The following is a 23,823-nucleotide window of genomic DNA, read 5'->3' as shown; positions in this document are numbered from 1 at the left end:
AATTTACCCCTCCCCTTCCCTCCCCCTTTTCCATCACAACCTTAACAACAAGGATAATCTGCACCATCTGTATTTATTTTGTTGTTATAATCATTATTGTAGGTTTCCATTAACAAGTCATGTGCACACTACAGTGTACATAAATCTTTCAGAACCCCTAGTAAGAACTTGTGTAACCCCGGACCATTCTGTATGTATGTGCCTATGTCAGGAGCCTTTTATTCAGTGGTTGTCATTTGTTGCTGTGTTACATATTTGTTTTTCTCGTTTGAATTGTTTTACATTTGTGATTTAGGGGCCTTTTATACCTGACTATGTGGTATAGGTTAATGGTTATACAGTGATCTTGGGGTTCAGTTGTATTATTATTTGCACATCATATTTCCATGGAGATTCTCTCAATGTCATAGTGCTTGGACTTCGGCAGTGTTGCACTATTGATATGTTAAAGTAGACTAAGCAGTAATATCTTAGTTGAAAAAATCCAATTTATTATCAAAATTATATACAGCAAAACATTGCACACAGTTATAAACCTTTAATAGGTAAAAATGTTTCACACCAAATAATGCTCACGTTTTGTCCGTAAACGAACACATTTGCTGCCTCATTTCCACCAGAGGCAAATTATATGACTTGTTTCAGTTGTATAATGTAAACATCTGTTATAGTTAAAAGTGCATTCTATTTTTTTGTATACCAACTCTGTAACATTGAATTGAGTTTCAAATAAGCTGTTTCAAAATATTTTTTCTCCATCCGTTGATCGTTATTGTTTCTTGATGCTGGTGTAGGATTAATCAAATGTCTGTTAACTTAAGGGTGTAAATCACATGGTCTCTTGAACATTTGCCCAGCTTCACGTATCCACTTGTTTCCAACTAAAACAACAAACGATTTTGAAAGGCTTACAATAATATAGCAAACAAGACAGTGTATGGTTTATAAGTTGTACATTTTGTCTTTTTTGTCAAAATAAAAAATCCGTTTGTTTTTAATTATATCTGTATACAAATTAGCGATAAATAATTAAATTATGCATTTAACTTTAACATGGTGCTTGATTATTAACGTATAAATAAGAATGAGAAAGGTGGTATGAACGTTTTAAAAGCAAAACTAGGTGTCAATCAGACGTTATGCCTTGCTTATGCTATTTATTGTCAATGCCAAGCTCCCATGTGTAAATTACTAGTCTGGTTTTGGTGGCAATATTTTTCTTTTTATCTGTTATAAAATTAACGGTACCAATTTTCTTTCACCAGATGCGCATTTCGACAATACATGTCTCTTCAGTGATGCTCGTGGCCAAAATATTTAAATCCAAAGCTTATATAAAAGATGAAGAGCTATAATCCAAAAGGTCAAAAAAGTATAGCCAAATCCGTGAAAGGAATCAGAGCTTTGCATGAGGGAGATACATTCCTTAATTTATGATAATTTCTAATATTTTGTAACAGCAAATTTTAATAACACAAAAAATCCGTATTTTCATGCCAGTACCGAAGTACTGGCTACTGGGCTGGTGATACCCTCGGGGACTAATAGTCCACCAGCAGAGGCATCGACCCAGTGGTAGTGATACCCTCAGGGAGCTATTCATCTTTTTCCTCAAGTTTATTTCATTTGTAAGTCAGTTTGCAATAACTATTCAATTGGCCGTTTCAGAATCTAATGCATCCTGGGTAATATTTTCAAAAGCGTACACCAAAGCGTTTTGATTGGTTTAAACGATATAAACAATGGAAATTCAACCAATGACGTAACGTTATTTTCACTTTGGGGTACGAACAGTGAAATTACCCATGATGCCTTAGATTCTGAAACGGCCAATTGACATTCTAAGATATTCATTACTGCATTTTCAAGCAAAAAATAAAACATAACTATAAGAAAAAGATGTTAATCTTAAAATGTTTTTTATTTTTTATTTCCGTAAGAGTTTGCAGAGAATTGAATGTCAATGTTAATCTCAATTCCATTCATATGAACTTACTCCATTTAGATCCAATAACAACAGGACAACCTGCATGTAATGTTCGTTTATCAGTTTCTCCTGTTGGAAGTAAATTATACCAGAAAGCTGCAGCACCCTTGAATAGATACATTAGTTAAAAGTCAACAGACATTTAGTATATTACCTAGATTGTCATACTAGTCTAATTACAAGTACTAATATCTTAATTATTATATAACTGTAAAATATCCAACATGTCAAAGAGTCCACTTTCATTCAATGCTGCAGATATACTTGGGACTCATTACTATTCATGAGTTACCAATTTTTGTGGATTTCGTGAGTAAAGATAAACCACAAACTTAAATGTTCAATAAATTACGAATTTTCGGGTCTCACTAATTAGCGACAACAAGCGTCAACAAGCGACAAGAAGCGACAACAAAAATTATTTTAGCGACAACAAGCGACAAGAAGACTATTTAGCGACAAGAAAACATTTTTTTTTATTAGATTATTAGAAATTTGTATTTAATGTTTTTTTTTTAAATATACGAGCAGATATGTCTAATTAAAATGTTTTATTATATATATATATAGATAGACCGTCGAAGAAATGAAACATTTGTGAGGAAGAAAGATATTGTGAACATTCACATTTCAATTTTCTTTTCCTCCTGTTTGATTTCAGTTCTTTGTATTTCACAATTTGTGTCAATATTTTCAGGACAATGATGCACAAATAATTCATTTTGCGAGCTTAATATATATTGCACGAACAGAGTTTTATAAAACAAATTATAAGATAAATAATATGCTCTAAAACACAAAGAAAAGTAATCTCATAATACAATAATTAAACGTAATACTGGCTGTTATTCATAATAGATGATCAATTTTAACTTTCTTGTCGCTAAAATTATTTTCTTTTGCATATTCTTTTAATATTTATTGCAATAATTAATTTTAATTAAAAAAAATGTTTTCTTGTCGCTAAATAGTTTCTTGTCGCTTGTTGTCGCTAAAATAATTCTTGTTGTCGCTTGTTGACGCTTGTTGTCGCTAAAATTCTTGTTGTCGCTAATTAGTGAGACCGGAATTTTCTATAGGCTTGTAGACTTTAGCAACACCACGAAATCAATATCTACGAAAATGCAAAAAATCCTAAATCCATTCAAATTGGTACACACGAAAATAAATTAATAAATAATAATAAAAATCTTGGTACCAAAAACAAAAAGCCTGCCATCTTTGCAGAGTTTTTATGGATCACCTTAGTACTTGCAACATTAACGAACAACTTATGAATAAATTTATACGTTAAGGACATGGCCAACTAGATTTCGTTTTAAACCGGATTTCTTGACAAAAAAGTCGGTTATTGATTTGGGGATGTAAGGCGGCCGGGCGGGCGGCAGCCAATTGTTGTCAGTGCATTTACTTATGAAACGTTCAACCAAAGCTTTCGAAATTTTAATATGTTGTTACTGACAACAAAATGGAGGTCAAGTTTAATAATGACAATTTTGACTTTTACCGTTCAGGAGTTGTGGTTCTTGAAAGATTGAAAAATGCCGTTTCAAGTCCTGTCCGTGCATTTACTCATTTAACTGTTCAACCAAAGCTTTTCGAAGGATCAGGTCCGGTAAGGGCCGATTATGGCCTCAAATTTCAAGTTCATCTGACGAAAGATTTTGGACACTTTTTAAAAGCTTAAGTGTCTATTTCAGTTGATTCAATTAGCGTATGTGAAAGATTTTACTGATTTAGTCATCAAAAATGACAGTGGCCACATCCGTGTTCATCTTAAACCTTTATATATGTTATGTTTTATCAACAAATACCACTTACATTTCAATGTAAAGAACGAACACAAATGCAGCCACTTTCATTTAAGACGGAATCCGTCAAAAATTTAACTGAAATGCTAAAATTGTGAAGATTTCAGTAATTAAGCAACACTTAATGATGCTAGTACCCGATATATGTTCATTGTATCGTCAAAAACAGCCCATATTTATGTAACAAAACCTACTTTCTGATAAATAACTAACAGTTTACATTTTAACAATATTGTGAAACTGCTATATTTGGGGGCCAAAAAGGGGTCTTACTGAACCTACTCCTTTAAATATGTTGTTACTGATGACAAAATTGAGGTCAAGTTCAATAATGCCGATTTTGTTTCACTTTTTCAGTTCAGGAGTTCTGGTTTTTGAAAGATTGAAGAATTGTGTCACCAGTCATGTTGTTGCATATACTTATGAACCATTCAACCAAAGCTTTTCAAATTTGATATGTTGTTACTGATGACAAAACGAAGGTCAAATTTGATATTGACGATTTTCACTTTCACCGTTCATCAGTTATGGTTCTTGTGATATTGAAAAATGTCAGGAATCAAAATAATGTTAATAAATCCGATTTGCTGTCGGTCTGACAGTCTCTTGTTCTTGTATTGGGAGGGGGTGTTGGTATTGAAGTCAATAATATGACAGTTGTGTTCCATTTGTGTTTGAGCTGTTTTATAATTATCCTTGGAGTTCTTTTTTTTTTATTTTACCATTTCTTTTAAATCTTCAGTTGTTGCTTATTATGATGACTTTCTGTAGTAGCAACGCCATTTTGACTTGATAATCCGGCGGCGGCGTCGATGGGTAAATTATTTATATAAAACCATAATTTATATTCGTCTGATGTGTATGAGCTTTTGATTTTGCCATTTGATAATAAAATAATGTCAAATGTCGAGGTATAACTCTCAGAATGATGCGAAGAAAGCCTTTTCTGTTGTTTCTTTAATTTATAGTTATTAATATATCTGAATGTGAATTTAAATGATCTGGCTTCTTTGATTTTTTTACAAGTATACGAAGGAGTAAAGCAGGACCAATATTTCGGCATGTGCATTCTTATTGATTATATATGTTCATATTTACGACTTAATTTCTGGACAGAAAAACAGAGAGGTTTGTTCGCACGTAAAACTATTGACCTCCCACAGGTCAATTGTATTTAACCATGATTCATTTGGGAGGGGTCCATGTACATAAAGTAACCGTATGTGTTCTTCATTCAATCAAAAGATCAAAAGTAACAAACATAACGTTTGGGATAATACAGCATATCAAATAAGCTACCGATATAAATCAGCAAAATAAAAGTACCAAAGAAAACCAAGTACATAAAATATACCTGTATAACAGGAACTCTGGTATTTACTTCTGGAAATACTGTAGCACCACCTATTTTAACATCATTTAACTAAAATATAAAGATACAATATTTTTTTTGAACATTTATAAAGTTTAACATGATTCTTAATATCAAATATCATCTGAAACAAGAAATCAACTCTCCATCCTGGAATAAACATTACTTGATATTTGTATTTTATAAAAACAAAACTTTCCGACAAAAGAGATTATTTCAGCTCTCCAATTGTTAACTTTTCATTTTCGTAACAACATTCCAACAGCGCCTGCATACGGAATATATATATGTACCAATTGAAACGATATTCCCGGGCTTGTATTTACTACCATGGTTTCCCTGGTAGAGGATTGCAGCTCATAAGGAAGCTAGTAGACCATGAGTTCAAAATGGTGAAGTTGAAATCATCCCTTCGTAAAATTTACAGACCCCCACCACAAGTTGGTTGACCGTCATGGGACGTTTCACAGATGATATCGGATATGTTCCTGATGTCGTAACTACAGTATCCTTCCCTTTTCCAGTCTATGGAAGAAGCGAATCGATAAAAACTTTTCTTATATCAACGAGCGATATTGTCTTATATTAACGAGTTGCATTGTGGGAAATTTCAGACGAATGTTTGCATTTGTACGAAGAAAGGCTGAATTCTCGGTATAAAGTAATGATTCTTTTCTTAAAACAGGGTGACATTTAACACGACATAGGTCTACTGTATAATTTTCATGAATTACTTTATGTTATAACAAGCAAGGTGTATTTAAACGAGAAAATTGAATTGTTGAATGATGAAACATAAATGCACGATTTATCATTTATTCAATAAAATCATGCAGCAAATTCAGTGGAATGCAATTGAGATGAATTCAATCGTTTGCTAAGCCAAAATCACCTATAAGTCAAAGATACTGCTATATTTAATTATATCAATGCGATGTTTGTCTTATATCATAGCAATGTTTTTTTAATGTCAAAAATTTATAAATGCGTTACTTTTCTAATATAACTGCTATATTTTTCTAATATAAAATGAATACGATGACAAATCACAATGCATCTCAAGAAAACCGTTAACATAATTAACAAACTTACTTCATGACCGGCTTAATGTTTGAGGATCAATATCGCTAAAATTTACAAAATTAACGCTTACATGAAGTTATCATTTTGAAAATGTTGCTTGACCCTATTGATAGTGGAAAGTGTTAACAACTTGTTCAGTCTATTTTTTAAATCACATTGTTTAACCGACTAATTCTATTTGAAGTGATGATGCAATGGCGAAATTTAAATGCGGTTGTAAATAGTCTACCGACCTATTAGATTCTAATATAGGTCCAGTGGGGGATCCAGGGGGGTTGGGGGGCGGTGGTTTTGAAACTCCTTTTTTGGCCGATCAATGCATTTGAATGGGGACATATGGTTGGAACCCCCCTTATCCTTGGTTTGGAACCCTCTTTTGAAAAGGCTAGATCCGCCCTTGAGGTCACACTGCTATAGCCTATCCAAATGGGTAATATCGAAATAGACAAAAAATATCATTACTTAAAAGAAAAAAAAAACATTCATTCAAACAATCCAATCCCATACAGCTCCAAATAACAATGAATATTCAAATGGTAAAATAAATATTCCAAACAAATTACAATGTACAAATGCTGTTGTCCAGAACTTTGAAGATACCAACTGAGTAGCCTCAGACTATAAATTGAACAACTTCAGATACAACGAAAATCAAAAATATTGTCAAACAGAAAATGTACATAGAAAAAGCATATTGTGAAGGAAAACAGTTCTTTTTGGATATCAAATACTTTTCCCGTTTGTAAATCGATATCTCTATGAACATAATCAGTTCACCACGTGGACGCTCTTTTGCATCGCGATGACCGTGAAGGCATTCCGATGTATTGTTGCCGCAGAGATTTGACTTTCGTTTTTGACTAGTAACCGACCGTATAAATACGCGAACATTTCTTAGTGCAAAATTACAATCCGTATCGCTTGTTATAAATTAATTTCTTCAATGAATACTAAAAAAATGTTTAGAAAACAAATAAATAAGATGTAAATGTCTGTTGACGTTAGAAATGTGTATATTTCTATTCTATATTATAAATTTATATCGTGCAGTGCTGTTTATTTGGTATTTTTATTGACGTAATCGTTCTTTTACCATCTTGTACAAAGCTTTAGAAGTATGCTAGTTCATAAAACAAAACATTCAGCACCTAAATGACGTTTTGGAGGACTGGAAAACAGTTATTTATAAGGGAAAATTTTAAAGATTTATAGAGATAAGAAGATGGTGCATGAGTTCGAATGAGACAACTTTCCATCAAAGTAATAAATTGTTTGAAGTAAACCATTATAGATCAAAGTAGGGCCTTACACACGGAGCCTTGGCTCACAGTGAACACCACGCTATATAGGAACCAAAAAAATACTAAACCATTCAAACAGGAAAACCAACGGTCTAATTTGTATAAAAAAGGAGATTCAAAAGTACAGGTCAGATTTTGTCGAATCAATCTGAACCAGGATTGTCACAAGTTAGTTTCATCGTTATCAATAAAGAAAGTCTTCCATGCGTGCGTTGCGAGCATAGCTGATATATATTATTTCGGTGCGTTCATTATAAAATATGCTATAAAATGTTATATATGTGATCAATAATTTTTATACTTAAAATTGAGAAAGGAAATGGGGAATGTTTCAAGGCTTCAACAACCCGACCAAATTACGGTGGGGTTAAACATGTTTGTGAGATCTCAACCCTCCCTCTATACCTCTAGCCAATGTAGAAAAGTAAACGCATAACAAGACCCACATTAAAATTCACTTCAAGAGAAGTCCGAGTCCGATGTCAGAAGATGTAACAAATAAAATAAACAAAATGACAATAATACATAAATAACAACAAACAACTAGCAGTTAATTGACATTCCAGCTCCAGACCTCAATTAAGTTAATTGAAAGATTATGTCTTCATCATATGAATATAACCCGTGTCATGCCAACGACTGTTATTTTTTTATTAAATGTGTTTAGTTCCGGTGCAAACACAAGAGAACGTCACCATCTAAAAATGGATAATTAACGATAGGAAATGAAAATTCATCTCTTTTACCATCACTTTTTGTATTAAGCTTCCCGTTAATGATATATATATCAAGATCGAGGAAAGGGCAGTGTTCATTGTTAGTATTAGCTTTATTTAAAGTAAGTTCAACAGGATAAATTTCCTTAGTATACATACTGAAGTCGTCATTATTGAGAGCCAATATATCATCCAAATATCTAAAAGTATTGTTAAATTTTTGTATCAAATGTTGTTTCGATGGGTCTTTGCTAATTTGAGTCATAATTTTAGCTATTTGATTACGACATTGTTTATTAAACCCCATCGCTAATGGCATTTTCAAATTTTGAAAATGGTGGAATGAACCTGGTTTTATAGCGCTAAACCTCTCACGTGTATGACAGTCTCATCAAATTCTGCCATATTTACAACGATGCGTGAACAAAACAGACATAATAAGTAAAATTGTCAAAATATGGGTTCAGCAGTCAAATATTAATACTAATAAGTACTAATATTGATATAACAAAAAACAGCGCTATGATATTTTAAAAGTATCGCATTGATATTACAACTAATAGCATTTTTATATTTATGTATATAAGAAAAAGCACAGCACTTCCAATTTTACACGGACATTAACGTTTGCTTCTAACTCACTTCTGAATGTATATTTAGACTCAATTGTTGTTTATATTTGAACAATAAGTTTTAAAGTAAATATTTTCTTAATTTTTGTTGCCGAAAACAACATTTTCCGCATGGAATGTCTGCATATTTACAATTGATATTAGACAATATCGCTATGTGATATAAGAAAAGTTTTTATCGATTCGCTTCTTCCATAGACTGTTTTCACGAATGTGACCGAATTAGAATATTTACCGGATTTGTAATAAAATAAACAGCATAACGGGTGCCACATGTGGAACAGGATCTGCTTATCCTTCTGGAACATTTGAGATCATCCCCAGTTTTTGGTGGGGTTTGTGTTGCTTATTCTTTAGTTTACATTTTGTGTGTTCTGTGCTATTATTTGTCTGTTTGTCTTTTCATTTTTAGCAATGGCGTTGTCAGTTTATTTAACGATTTATGAGTTAGACTCTCCCTCTGGTATCTTTCGCCCCTTTTTTAAATCTTACATTTATAGTGTTTCAATAAGAATAAATATACAAACTTACGTAATATAACCAGGTTGCAATTCTGTCACCAGCTCCTCTCAGTTCTGGGTATTTGGTTTCATTAAAAACATCTGGTACTCGTTTTTCCTGTAATATATTTTTAAAGGCACGTTTCTTTTAACAAGCTCGACGTTGTGCAATTGAAAAATCCATATTGTGTTTGGAATACAACAAGATTCTTTGCGTTTAAAAATTAAAAAAAAAATGAACCAGTACATTACGAAATACACATTATGTGACCGTTCATTTGGAATTCATCTTTTAGTTTAGAAGAAATTTGTACAGAGAGACGAACGTATGAACACCGCGAATACTACATAGACTCACTTCGTTAAGTTAATGTTTAAATTGACACTTATCTTTTTAAAAGTATAAGTCGCTGAGGTTATCAAAAATCAATCATGTAGGCAAAACTAGCATGCTACATGAGATAACTATCTTTTTTAATCTAAAGTGAATGAGCATCTGTTTTTCCATTAGATTTGATGTTCAGGTTAAAAGATAAAGTTTACCATGTTCATCATAAACGGTTTATACACTGTCGAGATCTTTTTTCAAATGATTACATTTTTTTATCATTTATAAGTGTTTTTTTTTAATTATGGTTTTTTTTTGGCAAAGAATGTATTCATTTCATTTTTTAAACAACTTATTTCAGAAGGCTCTGGTAAACTTTTCAAAACATGCCTTAGTTAGTCAATAAATTTTATTGTCATAATTTAGACCATACCAGCAATCAGGCTTCCCATGATTAGTTTTCTTTATTTAAAAATGCTTCCACTGAAAGTTTCGGTGAGCAATTTTGAGAATAAGAAATTTAAAGGCTTCATTTTTATTCGACACACTTACGTTACTATCATAATGTGGATGATACATTCCTCCTATTCCGTAATTAACTATTTGGAAAGGTTCTGCATTGAGCATGACAGGTGACCATTTTGTTGCCAGACCTGTTAGTAGTCCAACTCTGTGGGTTGCTCTTTTGACTATTCCAGGTTCGTCTTGTAAAACTGCTCTGCAAGAATAGATTTCATCAATGCAATAAGTGTGTTAATTAACTGTTTACAAAATTTAGAATTTTTGAAATACTAAGGCTGTTCTACCTCAGGCATAGATTACCTTAGCTGGATTTGGCAAAACTTTTATATAATAAAATATATTTAATGCGTTTCCCTCAGTTTTAGTTTGTTACCCCAATTTTGTTTTTTGTCCATAGATTTATGAGTTTTGAACAGCGGTTTACTACTGTTGCCTTTATTTAGGAATGTTGGTCCGCAATGCTCTCCAACTTTGTACTTTATTTGGCCTTTTTACTTTTTTGGATTCGAGCGTCACTGATGAGTCTTTTGTAGACGAAACACGCCCCTGGCGTATATACAAAATTTAGTCCTGGTATCTATGATGAGTTTATTTACAACCATTTGGTCGATGCCACTGCTGGTGGAGATTTATTTCCCCGAGGGTATCACCAGCCCAGTAGTCAGCACTTTTTGTGCTGACATGAATTATCATTGATATGGTTATAATTATAAATTAACTGTTCACAAAATTTAGAATTTTTGAAATACTAAGGCTGTTATACCTCAAGCATAGGTTACCTTAGCTGGATTTGGCAAAACTTTTAGGAATTTTGGTCCTCATTGCTCTCCAACTTTGTACTTTATTTGGCCTCTTTAACTTTTTTGGATTCTAGCGTCACTGATGAGTCTTTTGTAGACGAAACGCGCGTCTGGCGTATATACAAAATTTGGTCCTGGTATCTATGATGAGTTTATTTCATTAGTTCTCAACACCAAATAAATAACTTCTCATATTATTCAAATATCGAGGCTTGGATGGAGACTCAAACATAACATAATCTTCAAACCTTTAATTTCCAAAAGAATGTTTGCAAACAACCTTTATTGCTGTTTTACGCTGTCAGAGCATTTAAATAAGTTTACAATATTGGCAAATTTAACACATGCTAAAGTTGTTTAATATTACTTTTTTAAATCTTTATGTTTTATATTTTTTGGGAAATTTCAAGCTCACTGATTGATCTCAAGCCGTCCTGATTAAAGTTTGTCTATAAACAATAATAAAGTAATAAAACAATGGTTTCAACTTTCTTCTGCTATGTTCTGTTGGTGTTAACGCTCTTCACAGTTTTTTTTTCAATACCCGATAAAGATATTTTCATTTTTTCAATATGAATGATATGTGCACACTTGATTAGTAGCAAAAACATTGCTATTATTTTTTATACATTTGCGTTCAATAAATTTAGAGTTGTTTTAAAAAAGGAGAGTCGAACAGGACATATAAGGAGACTTCATTATTGTTATAGTTTAATGTGACCTACCAGATTATACTTGATACCGGGTTGGTACTAACATGATCAACACGACGGGCGCCACATGTGAACCAGAATATGCATATCGTCCGACGCACCTGATATCACCTCCAGTTTTTTTTATGGGGTTGGGCCGGTTCGTGTTACTTTGTTTTAGTTTCTATGCTGTGTTTTGTATTTAACAGTGTGCACCACATTTTTTATGTTATTTCGAATAGACAGAAAAAATATTACAGTCATTTCTTATAATTTAATTCTAAATTCCATTTTAAACAGTAGAAAACCATGAAAAACGTTGATGACGCCACGGTCACATGACTAAATTATGTCTATGGGCTCATAACAAAATAACGTCAGCCAATCAGAAGACGCGTTACATCCAAAATTAAATTGTTTTGTCTATTTATTTTGGATTTATCAGTTTGCATGTACCTCTGGTATCATTCTTCTATTTTTTTATACTTACTTACGTCTGACTTACTCGTGTAGTATCAATATTAAAGCCAACGTCTCCCTCGTTGAATTCCACAGAGGATCTTACAAACTATTGAAATAATAGACATTCAAACAATTAAATGTTTTAAATTTAAAACAAGACGCTCCAAAAAGTCAAACACATAATTGTAATGCTTAAATTGGATTTCAGATATTAAAAAGAGAATATCATAAATAGATAAAGAATTTGAGTTATAGAGATTTGTATCATATTTTATGTATGTATTGATTTGACTGCAAATAAAAAGAAGAGTTGAAGTGATTGACTATGAGACACCTCTCCAAACGAGACCGCATGACACAGCAATTAACAACTTTAGGTCACCGTACCGCCTTCAACAATGAGGAAAGTCCATACTGCATAGTCAACTAGAAATGGCCGCGAAATTACAAATGTAAAAAAAATCAAACGAGAAAAATAACGGCTTAATTTATGTACACCCAAATGAATGAAAAACAAATATGTAACACATCAACTGAATTGCAGGCTCCTGACTTGGGACTAACACTCTTTACTCTTTTCATTTCTTTACAGTCGACGAAAAACAGATTATCTGCAGAGTGTTCCATGTAAATTTCATCACCCTTGTGGTATTTAAGCAATAATTGGTTGGAAAGAATATTTCAAACAGTGTCTATGCATAGCTGTAACTTGAAACTTTAAGCGGAAATACAAACAACTGTCACACAAGTACGAGGTTAAGTTAGCTATATAATCAGGTTAATCCACCATTTTTGAACGGAAATAACTGTAACAATTCAGTAATATGAAAGTTGTATTCAATTCGTTCTGTTGGTAAATCATGAATCTCATAAAGTATTTAAATAAAGTGCAACCATTTTTATGTTAACCATATATGACATTTTTTTTATATGATACTAATTGCATACATAGTTTCTTGTGTACAATTTGGAGTTTAGTATGGTGTTCATTATCACTGAACCAGTATATATTTGTTTAGGGGCCAGCTGAAGGACGCCTTCGGGTGCGTGAATTTCTCGTTGCATTGAAGACCTGTTGGCGACCTTCTGCTGTTGCCTGCTCTATGGTCGGGTTGTTGTCTCTTTGGCACATTCCCCATTTCCATTCTCAATTTTATGTATTTTGATATGTGGAGTAAAAGAAATGAGGAAACTCAGCCAACCTAGAGATCAAAATACGGTCTTCAACAATAAGCAAGGATTGTACTACTTTATCAAGCTCCACATCGCTAAGAGTAAAAAATCAGAAATGACATATATAAGAAACTATCAAAAATTAATTCCAAATATTTCAATTGAAATTAAGATATAGCACAGGCACAGACGCGGTTTCTAATTTGAAATATAAACGTTAGCTGGTTTAATTATACTGTCTGTATCTAAATGTGGTTTCTAGAAAACTCAAAATAATAAACGCTCGAAAATAGACCAAGCATCATATGAGATATCAAATTATTATTATGAATATAATTTCCAACGTACCCTTTTCTTGGCCTCATTCCGGAAATATGCTGCTTCAGTCTTTGAAATGACGTCGTGGAATAGATATATTTCTGGCTTTAAATTTACAATTTCTACTTTTGCTTTATAGTACGGTATAGACGTAGGTTTTAAGAAACAATATAGTCTGGATATTTCACTTAGTGGCTAAAATAGACAAGAAGTTATATACAATTTATTAACCTCGATTGAAAATTAAATTAATTTCAACTTTTTTCTTAACATTATTATATTGTAGAGCATATAACAGTACATGTGGGAGGTTTATCTAGCTACAAAATGTATGAAACCCACCAATTTCTTAAAAAAAAAAAATTGTACCAAGTAAAAAACATGACATTCATTTTCATTTGTTTAGCTGGTTGATAACGTTGTATTTTTTAATACTTTTAATCCATCTGTGGATTTTTGGATTTTTGATATATTACTTTAAACTCGTTCAGATGGTTGATAACTTGTGATGTTGTTAGTTTTTATAAACTTTTTTCAAATTATCTTGGATAATACTATTTTGTATTTCGTTTCACATTTTTATTTTCCATTTGTCAACATTTCCAACATATTCAGACAAAGTTAACCATGAAATAAAAGGTAGTTCAATTTATACCCCTTTTTCTGATATAGTTTCTTATAAGGCCCCGTATTTTTAAATCGCTGTACTTCAAATTGTTAAAGTTGAATGTCTATGATTAAGATACACACAGAAACACACCACTGTATATGAACTACATTTGGACAACAAATGTCTCTAAAATGATGCTCGAACATTAAATACTTGAAAATCTAACTATAGCTTATTACAACAACTTTATAAAAAATTGAAAAACAAACAAACAAAACAACAAAAAGGGATAAGCATAGCAAGGAATCGGAGCTCTTCATGAGGGAGATACATGTATATTCCTCTAATTTGAAATAATTTTCAAAACTCAGTAATTGCAAGTGTTAATGACACCATATACATATTTTCATATCAGAAAAGAATTATTGCCTACTGAGCAAGTGATAACTTCGGTCAAAGTAAAATTTTTAAAATCAAGAAATGTCAAATAGAGAAAGACAAAAACATTTTCCAAACTAATATTCAATTTTAGGAAATTAATTCTACATTTCAGTGCAGTAAAATATTTCATAGTCATAAACATATATATTGGGTGTTTCAAAGCACTATTATTTTTTTATTTGGTGTTTCTTTAGAATATATTCATGATATTATTAACTTGAGATTACATGGTTATTAAAGCTTACATAGGAAAAGAGGGAGTAAAATTGGTTAACTTCAAGTGATGCCTATTTTCTTATAAGCAATAAAATGTTAAGTGAAAAGTGTTTATAGGACTGGATAGGAAACACTCGTTATGTTTTAATTTATATGTGTTGATCTTCTCGAGTTTACTTATTTCTCTGTATGTTAATCTCACGTTAAATGCACGAGTCTTCATATAAAACTATATATATTGCAATTTGTTTACTCAGTCTATCAAATATATTTTACCGTATGAAAGAGCAATGTTTGCAAACTCATTTTTTAAGTAAGTTTTGTATATTTGTCTTTTTCGACTGCGATCACCAATACGTTATTTTGTTTTATTTCCAATTAAACAGACTTCTTGATTTCTTAACACTTATAACTCGAATTCGTTATAATTGTGCGAAATTATTATATTTATTAAGTTATTCTAATGATTTGAATAATGAGAAACCCTAAATGGTAACAATGCTGTTTATATTTTCGATAACCATCGCCAAAGCAAAGTTTCATAATTCAGCTGAAAAAACTGCGGCTTGCATTTTTACATTAATCCCATAAAATATGCTTGTACTACTTGGAAATTATGGCGATTTATAAAAATGTTATAACGAATCATACAGGCTTAAATTATGATTCCCGGTCGTGAATTGTTTGGTTTTTACCAGTGTTATTGGTAATTTATTTTTTTTGTACATTTGTTTTTATTTTGGGCTGTTTAATCATATGGTGAAATACCAGATAAAGGTAATTATAAAGTGCTGATACATACTTTTCTATTATTTCTACATAACTGTTTATAATGGTCATCATATTCATTTGTATATAATGGTATGTCCAATTTCTCGTCTGTCTCGTTTATGTTATTCTTGTAGAATTCATACTCTTTGTCTATTTCGTTATGACCTGAATAATAAATTCATATATAATGGGAACATATATTTGTTTCTTCATTACAATACATCATTAAGATCCCATAAATGTTAATCCGATTGAGAATCCAAGCTGTGTTTAACTTGTAAAAAGCTCATAAGAGCCAGTAACAGATACTTGTTTATAACATGTCTTTCTGGTATCGTACGTCCCTCTTTCATATGACGTAACGGATTCAGTTTTATATCTATCAACTTAGTTGAAAATAGTTTGAACCCATTTTTTTTGGTCATGTTTTTCATGTGTTGCGTTGATCATGATTTATCACAACTACGGATGGATTGCAACAGTACTATCTTGTTATTTTGAACTACTTTTTTAATCTCCAGAAGCTGTTAGGTGAACCATTAAAACCAATATATACCCCTTTCCTTTGTTGTCTTTCTGAACCTTAATTCATTTTTCACAAACAAAGTCGTTCACCCTTTTCTGTAATTACTCGATATAGAATATGATTGTGTCAGCCACTAGTATAACATAATTTCATCAATAGTTTCAGCTGGACTTTATTCACTTATTAACCAATCTGTCCCTCAAAACTTGTATCATGCCAATTTGAAATATGTAAAGTCTTAATAGTGTAATGGAAATATGTAGTGATATACATGTCTGTTTGTGAAACATGAATCTATACTAATTGATTTTTCATTGACATTTATCATATCTCTAATCGGTAAACTATAGTTCACCCTCCTTTCCTCGTGCTTTGACGAAAACATTATGTTGGATGGAAGAGCATTAAATTTCTAATAGAATTCTTGACAAGCATATCTGGACAAGAAGACTTGAATAAGACATAGATGTATCCAATTAATGCAGCAATTATTTCAGAGTTCAGTATTTTTGAATTAACGTTTCACTACGGATCTGCCAATCAATTTTACAAAATCAGCGTAAATATGTAAAATAAATTTTTTTTTGGTGCTACACTTTATATTGACAGAGAGATTGGCGCGAATCTTATTTATTTTATGATTCCAGTTGACAACCCTATACATGCGAAATTAAAGTTGCAATTAAATTTGGCAATATCTTTATGAATTTATGGTCCTCAATGCTTCATATAGCAAAAGTGAATAAAATGCAAAGCTTTAAACACACACGATATTTATGAATCATCAACATTTAGTAAGGTGAGAAATCTTGAATGTACATGTAATTTAATTAATTTAATTATGGGTAAGATTGTAGTTCGTGAGAAATTAAGTTATTCTTTCTAATGCATGACATAATGCACGAAAAGTATGTACGACAATCCCCCCACCCCCACCCCCCCAAAAAGGTATATTGGACTTACAATTTATATGTCATGTAATATCTTACGAATGATATTTGATATATTTATAACCTTGATAATTGGTTATCAAAGGTACCAGGATTACAATTTAGTACGCCAGACGCGCGTTTCGTCTACGTAAGACTCATCAGTGACGCTCATCAAAATATTTATAAAGCCAAACAAGTACGAAGTTGAAAAGCATTGAGGATCAAAATTCCAAAAAGTTGTGCCAAATACGGCTAAGGTAATCTATTCCTGGGATAAGAAAATCCTTAGTTTTTCGAAAGATTCAAAGTTTTGTAAACAGTAAATTTATAAAAATGACCACATAATTGATATTCATGTCAACACCGAAGTTCTGACATCTGGGCTGGTGATACCCTCGGAGACGAAACGTCCATCAGCAGTGGCATGATAATACTTTTATTCTAAATTTTACTGGTATTAGAAATAACTGATCATTATTATGAAAGTTAAAAGATCATTTTATATATTCATACCTAACTGCGTAAAATCTGATAAAATTTCTGTTGATCGTCGACGCATACCAGCCTACAAGTTGATATGTTTATATAAGGATGTTACTGACATCAAAACATAAAACAGAATTAAAATAGAACTCTGATTGCGTTACACTTATCTCAAGTATAATGCAATCAGAGTTATATATTTTAACTAGATAGTAAGACATAAAGACATAGGTCTTAATCTTTTGTTAAATTAATTTTGACTATATTGTGAAAATAAAATAAAATAATTATATAAATAAGAATTTGAATTCGCTGTCCCTTATTTGGTAAACAAACTTGCAACAATCAATGACCAACACATCAAATCAATGACAATAATGCAAATGACTAACAGTTTTAAAAATGATTCTAAAGTTAGGACACAAATAATATAAATTAATCCATATTGCTGAAACTTTAGTAGGTTATCTTTATGAAAGGAATTTTGAATAAATAAGCATATTCACCGGCGGAAAAAGTATTTTCATCCCGCAAAACGTCGCGTGCTTTTACGTGTATAATTTTGGTAAAAAAATGTTTGATGTACAATTCAATGGTTTTGGTAATTAATTTCCGTTACACACATTTCTATCAAAATATGGAATAAAACGATTACTGTCTTTTGTTTCGGTAAATCAGTGGTTAAATTCACTTTTGAAAAACTGATATTCACTTCGGACGTTGGCTTCAGTGAATATCAGTTTTCAAAAGTCAATAAAACCACATATTTATCTCATCAAAAGACAGTAATTGTATAGTATTTCTATTTACGAAATTTTCCTTTGATCTCACTGACTGGTTATTTCCTTCCTCAGCACAGTAGAGTGATAAGAAAAATTATCGTTAGAAACTAAGGGTGCACGTGTCGTTGTCAATTAAATTTGCAACTTGTCATAGGTAAAACAGTGTTAAACATATTATCCTCTATAAGTATTTCTTACCTTATCATATATAGTTGCGAGAATCCTAAAAATAGCCATTTTATTGATACTTTCGTCCTGGAAAGAAGTAAAAGGTAGTCTGGCTAATAATGCTTCACACCAAAGCCTTGCCTCGTGTAGCATATTGTTGTCAATTGCCACTCGAATAAGCTTCAATGCCTGAGACGGACTAAGAGGTTGACAATGCTCACCAAAAAGGAAACCATCAATTGCTCCTTCAATGTCAAAAAAATAAAACGTGCGCAAGCGTAGTAACGCCTGTGCTGATGCATGTACGTCGTATTCATCTGGCCAACGTTGAATGTTTCGATTAACTGTCTGATATGTCGTGTTTAAATCTGAAAACAAATATAATCATTTTCAGAAATTACACATTCAGTTATAATTGAAAAAAACTTTATTGTTCTGAATTTACAAACAAAAATGTATCTAAAATAAACCCAGGTAGAATGAAATAAGTAAAGTTCTTCTTAAACATGTTGTTCAACTGATCTCAACTGAACGAACACGTTATATATTGTAAGGGTAAAATCTTTGTCTCAACTTTCTCTAATCCAATGTATCTTAACGAGAGTTGAGAAATATGTTATTACACTCGACGCAGTGCTATAATCCAGTGGTCTTTAATTTTTTTACAACATTTGCATGCTAGATTAGACCCAATAATCTTTGTATTGAAAGGAGTTTGTTATGATCCAATAAACAATAATGTAATTTGATCTGAAACTAATCGTACGTGTGACGAAGACATATATGTGTTAATATCGCTTAGTGAAACATTTCTAAAGCGGCGGAAAATACATGTAGGAGAAGAACATTCTTATTAACACAGAAAACGCCATGGCAAACGAAGAAATAACAATAGTTACATAACACTACAAAGAACCTAAAGATCGCAATACTTTTTTTTAAAGTCGTTGCTTTAACATAGTGCTATTGTTTTCTTTTAAATTTACTGATATCAAAATTACGAAATATCTAGAAATCAAGAATTGTACTTTCCTCATGCATGCATAATTATGATACCTTACTCGAGTTTGACAAAATATTTGATTAAATTTGTCTTTATTAGTTTGTCATGTTTAGTTTAATGCTTTTGATTTGAAATATTTTTGTTTTGTACATAAGTTAGAAAATAGTACTTTTTTCGAACTCCGCATCATGCTGACTTTTAAACTATAACATCTTAATCCTTTATTCTTACGTAGTGCAGCTTCATTGAGTGTACAGTCTTCACACAATATATTAGCAAACACAACTGGCCATTTATATACAAATCGTCCAATCAGATGGAAGGCGTTAATGGGATTCTCTGCATATCCTGGATCTTGGCTACTCTGTGTTACCGTTGGCTCTAGGTCATTTAATAATCTCAAAAAGAATGTTTATACAGTATATCTGTTCCTGTCATGTAATGTTTTTTTTTTTTTTTTTAACGGTATATTTAACATTGCCATAAAAGGCGAGGTTTGGCTAGCCACAAAACCACGTTAAACCCAACAATTTTTTAAAATGCCTTGTTCGAAGTCAGGAATATTACAATTAATATCTAATACTTCGTGTCTATGAATGTTGCACTGTTGTTTGCTTTTTGGTGCACTTCTGTGTTCTGCTACTTTGTTTGTTTCGCTCTTATAATTGATATGTTTTCCTTGGTTTTAGTTTGTAACAATTTTTTTTCTCTCAATCGATTTATGATTTTGAACAGCGGTATATCACTGTTGCCTTTATTTATCATCTAAAAAAGAAGAAAGATGCAAAAGAAATACTCAAACTAATCAGTCGAAAAAAACTGGCTAACAAAGAAAAAGACAAACAGACAAAAGTACACAAAACACAACCTACAAATCTAGAGACTTAGTAAAACATACCCGAATCGAATCTAAATATCAACGTTTCATTTGGTGAAAAAGTTGTATGTGTAATTCCTTATTCAACAAGAGTGTGAAGTGAAAACTCCATCAAACATTGTTATAAGTATGAAAATAATGCAATTGCTTAATGTTCAAATGTTAAGACTTAGGGTTTTTTATTGTTTTTTTTTATATAAATGTAACATTTCAACAGTTGAGAACGTAAACCTGACATATGAGACATCGATCGTCTCTCTGTTGAAATCATAAATCACTTGAGAGACTTGAGACCTTAACTAAATTCTGCAATAAATAAAAAAATACTTGGTTGTGCATGTAGAATATGGTTTACAATGGAGCTAATGTAGTAAGTTTAAAGAATATTATTCTTTTTATAGATCATTTGCCTTCACAGTATTTAAAAGAAATTTGTAATGAAATAATTAGCAAAAATTTGTTTAGAAAACGTAGGGATATTTGTTCGGTCGGTTGTATAAATGAAGTCGTGTGCATATCATTCATATCATTCATAAATTGAAAAGGATGAGTGTGACGTCATTGGCTATTATTTTTGGGGTTTTGGGTCTCGTTCATGATTTGTAAATTAATATATTAGGCAGTAAGATCAAAGAGAAACTGTACAAATTGTGTGATATAAAAAAGACAACAGTAGTATACCGCTGTTTAATTATTGTTCAATAATCATGAATCGATTCAAAAGGAATACATCCGTGTCACAAATCAAAACTCAAAAACCTAGTGAAACATTAACTACATGTATGAGAGGAAAATAAAAAATCAGCACACAAATGTGTCATTGTTTAATCTACAGTAAGTAAAATCTGATAAAGCGCAGGATAAAAGCAGCTGGTATGAGAGTTTTGTCTTTTCTTAAAACGCAATGTGGTTCATTCGGAATTTGATCTGTGGAACGGAACTTCAATAACGGTCAACCAATTCGATATGGCGTCCATAAAACTTCACGGTTTACACGTGGAATATGATATTAAAAGTTTTATTTATATAATATTTTATCGGTATGTGTTATCTCTATACTTGGATTTTGTTTTGAACAAATGTCAGGATAATAACTGAAATGTGTCTTGAAAAAATGATTTCTATTTTTTTTTTTGTATTGTTTATTTAAAAAAAAATCAATATGCAGCTTCATCCTTTGTGTCTTAATATCAGTTATTGATTTGACTGTATAGTCATTGAAAAAAAAACAGTACTACACACATAACATAATTCTAATACAATTTAGTAGCAGTGGTTATTTGATTTAGTCACGTGATACACTCTCTACATTGAAGACCTATTGGTGAACTTCTGCTGTTGTTTTTTCTATGTTCGGGTTGTTGTCTCTTTGACACATTCCCCATTTCCATTCATAATTTTACACAATAATTACTAAAATATTCAGAGCTATTTGTTTTACTTATTTCTTAAACATGTTAAAGTGAATAACATGCATAGTTGTAAAATAGTTTCCTTGACAATTTGATCAAATCACGATACATGTAGGTGGTAGATGGTTTTATATTTAACACTTATATTCCATAATGTTTAGCACAGTCTGATTTTTTGATGAATACAGTGCATTATATGTATGACTTTACGAATAATGTCCTACCTTTGTATTTCGAATGAAACTGATCTCTGATCCACGATTTGAATATCGATATAGTTCTTAAAAGCAGTTAACAACTTCCCTTCCTCGTGAGACATAAGAGACAGTTTGTATACAGATGTAAATATTTCCCCATGTAGAAGGTTAATTAGACTACAGACATAAAAAAGAGTATAAACGAATTTCATCACTGCGCATTGAAGACCTTCAAATGTTCTCTATGACCATAGTATGGATATACAAAAACTAATCCACCCACCATCTGTGTATCACATTAGTTTTGCTCTTTCAGATAATGTGCTATAATCATGCAATAATAAGTATTTAGTTGGTTTGTTCGCGCTAAATATCAACCTTAAGTATTCTACATATACACACATGAATTATCATATTTGAATACAAAATATGTATGCAAAGTTTGACGAATAGAAACACACTTAACCAAGGTCAAAACACAAAGGAAGAAAACGATAAACACACTTCACAAAACAATACTGAGATATAAAAATGATAGATGAGGTATGATTGCAAATAAGATAACTTTTAACCAGAGATAAAATGAAATAAAAAACCATGATAAAAACCCGCGATACACGAATTTCAACATACGAACCATCTGCAATATCTTCTCTCATAATAATCATAAAGGTAAATTCCATTACTTGATTTAGTTTGCAATTGGTTTAAACATATTTATTTAAAGTGGATTGGGAAACAAGATATTGCAACTTATATTAATCCTTTTCCACTTTGCGGTTGCGAGTGCTGCCTTGTAGCGGCATTAGCCTGCTCTTTTTCGAAGTCTATAAGATTGTCTTTTACCTGTAAGAGGCATGGCTCTCTCCAAACACGGTCATTCATGTATCGTCCGCTTCCGACGGACTGTCATCATTTCTCAAGACCATACTCGCAAATGGTGTCAAGGGAGAGCTGAAAATTCAGCCCCTGCCATTTTCTCTCCGAGGCAGGGATGGAACCAAAAACCTTTGTGTTAGTAGTCCGATGCACTAACCACTACACAACGGCTTTCCGTTTAGATTTTCAGTGGAGCATGCTAGTTGTCAAATTTTTTAGAAGTGCAATTTGACATTTTACGTTGAAATCTTACAGAAACAAAGATAACAACATTCAAGAAAAAAAAAATTTCTCGGGCAAATGATTTAAGATAAGAAATCATTTGAAATAGTTGAATTCATGACACTCGAATGGTTCACACTTTGTATATATATCATCAAGGTTTACTCCTTACACAAAGAAAATTTCTCAAACAAAAGTTATAAGAAAAAACACTAAACCGACACTACACAATGATTTAACCGATTATTTCATAACTCAGAGAGTGACAATTTGACTTATTGAGAAGTTTCATAGCGATTGATGAATGAACAGCAGGCAAGGCTTACCATGTTGGCGAACCTAGTTATGAGTATTGAACAGCTGCCACTATTTCCTTTATTTAGCTCTCTTTGAAGTTTATTAGATTTCCTTAGTTTGTTCTTCTTTTGTTTTTTTACCTTGAATTGTCTCGTCCTTATAGATTAATAGATTTTAACATTTGTTTTACACTGTCGCCTTATATTATCACATAATCGCTGTTCGGGTTTAGAAGGATGCCGTAGCAAAAGTATTTATTTGCAAAAAACCGCATACCACACATTTATAACCCGACTACACCTCTCATATG

The 23,823-nt window shown here is 31.8% G+C and overlaps 1 protein-coding gene across 1 annotated transcript; it reads right to left on the bottom strand.

The window, feature by feature from the left end:
- Positions 1-468: 468 nt before the first annotated feature.
- Positions 469-22,429, bottom strand: LOC139499561 (prolyl 4-hydroxylase subunit alpha-1-like). Its single transcript, XM_071288292.1, has 12 exons — positions 22,143-22,429; positions 19,861-20,027; positions 18,657-18,994; positions 17,707-17,758; positions 15,767-15,900; positions 13,728-13,892; positions 12,239-12,312; positions 10,283-10,448; positions 9,434-9,520; positions 5,153-5,221; positions 1,997-2,093; positions 469-881 (listed from the first exon to the last, which is right to left on the bottom strand). Exons 1-12 carry the CDS (start codon positions 22,325-22,327, stop codon positions 817-819), a joined length of 1,599 nt encoding a protein of 532 aa, XP_071144393.1. The 5' UTR covers positions 22,328-22,429; the 3' UTR covers positions 469-816.
- Between the last annotated feature and the right edge of the window lie 1,394 nt (positions 22,430-23,823).

The sequence above is a fragment of the Mytilus edulis genome, chromosome 12, assembly GCF_963676685.1.
Source record: "Mytilus edulis chromosome 12, xbMytEdul2.2, whole genome shotgun sequence".
Lineage (NCBI taxonomy): Eukaryota > Metazoa > Mollusca > Bivalvia > Mytilida > Mytilidae > Mytilus > Mytilus edulis.
This window is presented reverse-complemented; position numbering and strand designations above follow the sequence as displayed.

What these genes read in the sequence shown, in the direction of transcription:
- LOC139499561 (XM_071288292.1), bottom strand. Translation starts at nt 22,327, where the DNA reads ATGAAATTCGTTTATACTCTTTTTTATGTCTGTAGTCTAATTAACCTT. An exon ending in ATCAGATTTTACGCAGTTAG is followed by an intron (nt 15,901 to 17,706) that starts GTATGAATATAT and finishes TTTATTATTCAG; the next exon opens with GTCATAACGAAATAGACAAA. An exon ending in ACTACACGAGTAAGTCAGAC is followed by an intron (nt 10,449 to 12,238) that starts GTAAGTAAGTAT and finishes CTATTCTTGCAG; the next exon opens with AGCAGTTTTACAAGACGAAC.